This window comes from Photinus pyralis, unplaced genomic scaffold (assembly GCF_008802855.1).
Source record: "Photinus pyralis isolate 1611_PpyrPB1 unplaced genomic scaffold, Ppyr1.3 Ppyr1.4_LG1, whole genome shotgun sequence".
In the NCBI taxonomy this organism is placed as follows: Eukaryota; Metazoa; Arthropoda; class Insecta; order Coleoptera; family Lampyridae; genus Photinus; species Photinus pyralis.
In genome coordinates, this window is record NW_022170249.1 from 49,476,899 (window position 1) to 49,482,207 (window position 5,309).

The window sequence follows — 5,309 nt, forward strand, 5'->3', positions numbered from 1 at the left end:
GAATTGGTTAAATGGACAATGTTTTGCAGCTTTAGATGCTTATTTAAAATTTCCTTGTGGAAATTCAAAATGTCGAATAGGTTCGACGTAAATTCAAAAAAACTAAAATTGGTCATTTCCTTTAATGTCTTATATCATCGAAAGTATAAGAGAATAAAAAAAAAGTTTTATATAAAAGTTACTGCCTCTGATACGCCTAATTTAGAATTGATGTCAAAATAAAATTGAAGATGGTTACCTTTGAGGAACATTTACCAACTTCCTAAAGTTAAATAGGCGCCATATTGGATTTTTAGATTATTTGATTTTTTAATTCTCTTTTCAACGAGCTATCATAGCATAGGATTGAAAATAAAATACCCGTTATATCAACGGTTTTTATATTTTAATCAAGTAGGCTATGATGAATTAAAAAAAAACAAACCAAAATCTATTCGAGGCAACAAAACGATGAAAGTAATTACATTAGATGTTTAAAATATCAGTGGCGCACTCATGGGAGGGGGGTTTCGGCGTTACAACTCCCTCCAAAATTTTATGTAAGGAGGCGTACACAAATTTTGACTTTTATGGCGTTACTTATTGACTGTCATATTATCCATACTTACATACCTATAAATTGCTGGTATAACTACAAACTATCTCCTCTAAAAAATGCCATGCCAATATCCAGTTAAACACATTTCAAGACACTTCGATTTACTTTACACAATGTATTACCATTGATGCATTGTCCCAGGTCACATTTTGTAGGTGGTTTATCCTTAAGAATATCTACCTGCAGTATTACCAGTCCGAGTATATGGACAAATGAGTCTTATTTTTCTAACTGCGGAGTGTTCAAATCGACATAATGAACAGTACTCGTCACAGGGAAACCCACATGTTGTCGTTTGACGCCGAAATCAAGCAAGGTTTTAAATTAATGTACCTACTTTATGACATAATGGGAAGTCATGTAATTGGACCGGTAATCTTCGATGGAACTTTAACTGCAAATTCTCCAATAAACTTCCTTAAAGGATTTTCTAGACAACGTATGTTTCGCAGAAAGGGTTGGTTTATGGTACCTCTACCAACAATTAAGCTGGCTGCCCAGGTCACAATTCACGAATTGTGAACATTGTACATTAAAGAATAAAGTACATGGAAGTAACTACTACTACTAATAGGCAATAATACCACAACTGCGCGAAGCCGTTCTAAAGGCATGTTATAGTATCAGTGGCAACATGTTGCCTAAAGTAAACTGTCTTGAAGTGTGTTTCACTAATAATGGCTAGTGTTTTAAACATGTGATGTAATTATTTTCATTGTTGTGTTGCCTCGAATAGATTTTGTTTTGTTTTTTTAAAATTCATCATAGCTTACTTGATTAAAATATAAAAACCGTTGATATAACTGGTATCTTATTTTCAATTTTATGCTATGATAGCTCGTTGAAAAGAGAATTAAAAAATCTATCAAATAATCTAAAAATCTAATATGACGCCTATTTAACTTTAGGAAGTTGGTAAATGTTCTTCAAAGGTAGCCATCTTGAATTTTATTTTGACATCAATTCTAAATTAGGCGTATCAGAGGCAGTAACTTTTATGTAAAACTTTTTTTTATATCTCTTATACTTTCGATGATATAAGACATTAAAGGAAATGACCAATTTTAGTTTTTTTGAATTTACGTCCAACCTATTCGACATTTTGAATTTCCACAAGGAAATTTTAAATAAGCGTCTAAAACTGCAAAACATTGTCCATTTAACCAATTTTCTATCTTTAATAATAAGAAAGTTACCCATGCAATCCCACCCGATCTGGGACACACTGTATATCTATGGTCTGATAAGAAGGGTTCTTCTGCCACATGCCATTCGTGTCATCTAGAGAGAGACTCACCTCTTCTGTTGATGCTTGGTGGTGGATAAGGTCGCGGTATGCGGATACGAGCACAAGCCCCATCTCGCCCCCATCCCTTTTCGCTGTCAGCGATACTGCTACCAGGTCTCTGTAGTAGAATTCCCATAGTGGTAGTAACTTAACGCTATTCGTAGCTAAAATGCACGATCTGGGATTGGTTTCTATTGGTTCAGTAATGATCCGCGTCCCTTTCAGTCCCAGACCTCGTATTAGCCCTTTGTAGGTTAAAGTTTTTGTACCAGGACGACATCAATATTATGCATCCCTCTCAGCACTAGGTACGTGGTAACTAGTATAAGGTGGTTAAGATGGGGGAAGTCCTAGACCAGTAGGCGTTAAGGTGGTAACTGGTAAGCCAAAATGTAAAGACCGTTATTTAATGAATTTTATATATTTCGGTTGGCATTGCAACCTTCATCAGAAACTAAAAATGTTAATGTGATTTTTCGATACTACGGACTACAAGAACTTACAATTTATTATATTGGTCCGAAACTGGTGATCTAACTAAAAGTCTAATTAATGTTGTGATCACCACTCCCATTTTCATTTTTCTGGCCTAAGAAAAACCTATATCTGTCAGATATTCAGAATGTTGTGTTGAAAAACCGCCGAAGTTGATGGAGATAACCATTTCCACAGAGCGGGATTACTTAATAGAACTTTCGAGGATGAAAAAGATACCCGCACGATGGGTGTTGCGACACCAAACTGGGTGCAACAGCTGAGCGCATGGTGTATAATAAAGACCATTGTTATTCCGAATATCTTGTATCGTCAATATTATTTGAATCTTCCACTTTTTTAACTTTACCAGCATTTTTTTGAATTTGCATAATGGGCGAAGACAACTTTAGCATTACAAAGTTTTCCGAACGAGTTGCGACTTATTAATTAGGATCGTTTCAGGATTTAGTTCCAAAATAATGCCATTTTAGAATTTATCCTCTCAATGTATACCACCCAGACCCAAAAACAGAAGCGATGGACATAACCAACTTGACGTTTTGTGTTGAGCTGGGACGTTCTCATTTTCTGATCGACAATAGCCATAACATAACAAAACTTGAATAGAACGAAATGGAAATAACTTCTTAACAAGGTGTTTCATTTTCATGGCATTAATAATTACCAAAGTGTTCACGTTTGTAAAATTGTATTTGGCGAAAACAGCCTTAAATAAATATACAAAAATTTATACACAAATAACTAAAAAACAAAGGTACTTTTAATAATAGCCGTGAGCGGCAAGTTTGGCAATTGGGGCACCGTATCCGTAACCGATGGCGGGGGCGGCCGCGTAGGAAATTGCAGGCGCGGCAGCGTATTTGGCGATGGCTGGGGCGGCGTAACTAATGGCAGGCGCCGCGGCGAATTTGGCGTAGGCTGGTGCGGCAGCGTAACTTAAGGCAGGCGCTGCGTAAGCGTGAGCTGGTGCGGCGTATGCGTGGGCTGGTGCGGCGTATGCGTGGGCTGGTGCGGCGTACGCGTATGCGGGTGCTGCAATTTTCGCTACGGCGGGTGCTACGGCAACGGCGGGCGCTACGGCCTTAACTGCGATGGGTTCCTTTGTAACGATTGCGTTGAAGCCGTTGTGGTCATCGGCTGTGTACTGAACGGTACGTTTGGTGCCATCAGATTCGATGAGGGAATAGCTGCCTTGGACGGCGTCACCGTGACGGACTTCTTGTTGGCTTTTTGAGTCTCCGGTGTGGGGGTCGTTGACGGCGTATCCAAATTCGTAGTTTGGTGGAGCGACCGGTTCGGCAACGATGGTTTTGGCGATGGGGGCGGCGTAAGCAATTGGAGCGGCAACTTTGGCAATAGCAGGTGCGGCGTATGCGTAAGCTGGGGCGGCTACTTTAGCGATGGCTGGAGCGTAGCTGATTGCTGGAGCGGCAGCGGCGTAGGATACAGCTGGAGCGTGTGCATAGGACACGGCTGGGGCGGCGGCGTAAGACAAAGCTGGTGCTGCGTATGAAACAGGCGCCGCAATTTTTGCATATGCGGGAGCGGCGTATCCGTATGGAAGCGCGTGAGCGGCGTATGCAGCTGGGGCTGCTGCGTATCCATAGGGTGCTCCAGCACGAGCGATGGTTGCCAAAGCGGCAATGATTACTAACTGAAACCGAAAAACTAAATATTAGAAATATATTCCTTTTGCACGTCGTGCTATAATTAAAATTAAATCCATACAAATCGTACGCACTTATCACTTAACAATTTTACTCACTTTAATTGCCATGTTGCGTTTTGTACAACGGCCTATGATTTGTGTGAGCTTTACTGGGGCTACAATGTTTATATAGTACTTGCGAAGGTGTGGCCCTCAACCCGGGCTCAGTTTGGAAACTTTCACCGCATCGGTATAGTATACCATTTTATTTAAGTTGGTGTTAAATCTCCCATTTGCTACTACTACTTTATGCCGTAATATTAAATAATCAACGATTGTAAGCGTGGTCGTACTCTTTTGGCATTGCATTTTTTATATAAAAAGAATCCTTGAGATGATAAAATTCGTTTCATTTTCATTAATTACTAGAAATCGTCGTAATTTATATTATACGCAGATTTAATTGACGCGATCGTTGAGTAATTTCTTTCTGCTAAATCTTCTGCCCACAACGCAACAAATTTTAAAACGTCGCTAGGCATCTTTGCTATTTCTCAAATTATTAAAAGCCAAGTCGTTTTGACAACAAAACTGTGTTAGGCATAAAATGTAAGTTATGCATTAAAATCGTACTTGCTGATTGCAATCTGCTCTCAGAACTCTCCAAAAAATTATTTACTATTATCTTTGTTTATTCATCAATAAGCATTATGTTGCAATTATAGGATATGCGCTAAGTTCTCCTACATAAGGAAAACGTCGTAAAGTAAACTAATTTTTTTAACGTAAGTAGGTACTCCAGTTGATGGAAAATCAGAAACTACATTATTTGTCTTTTAATCTTGTAATCTCTTACTTTTTGATCTGTTAGGTAACACAAGATCTTCCCGAAAAGGCATGGTTTCATTATATGCAGAAATAAATAATTTTTTTTATATAATTCAGTCTAATTACACCTAATTATGACTAAGAAATGACTTGTTGTAATGAGATGTGAATGTAACCTTCGATTACTGGACTACCGGAGCCGGAGATTTCCAAACGTTACTTCCTGAACCCACATGAATGCGCCATTATAGGTAATCGTATCAATAGTAAAGGAGGATTTTGCAACAGAAATACCATGCTAATGTTATCGTTAGAAAAATACGGCTCACATCTAGACACCTTTACCTGGTATTAATATGGAACATAAAGCAACCGCACAAGACTTCGTATTGTTTCAGACGGGAATTACACAACCTGTATTATTGGACCGTTAAAAATCGAAATTGAAA

General features: G+C 38.6%; 1 protein-coding gene across 1 annotated transcript; it reads right to left on the reverse strand.

The window, feature by feature from the left end:
- Positions 1-3,070: 3,070 nt before the first annotated feature.
- LOC116169449 (cuticle protein 16.5-like) lies at positions 3,071-4,201 on the reverse strand. The gene is made up of 2 exons (XM_031485543.1): positions 4,150-4,201; positions 3,071-4,038 (listed from the first exon to the last, which is right to left on the reverse strand). The coding sequence occupies exons 1-2, from the start codon at positions 4,159-4,161 to the stop codon at positions 3,145-3,147; spliced, it is 906 nt and encodes a 301-aa protein (XP_031341403.1). The 5' UTR covers positions 4,162-4,201; the 3' UTR covers positions 3,071-3,144.
- Positions 4,202-5,309: the final 1,108 nt, after the last annotated feature.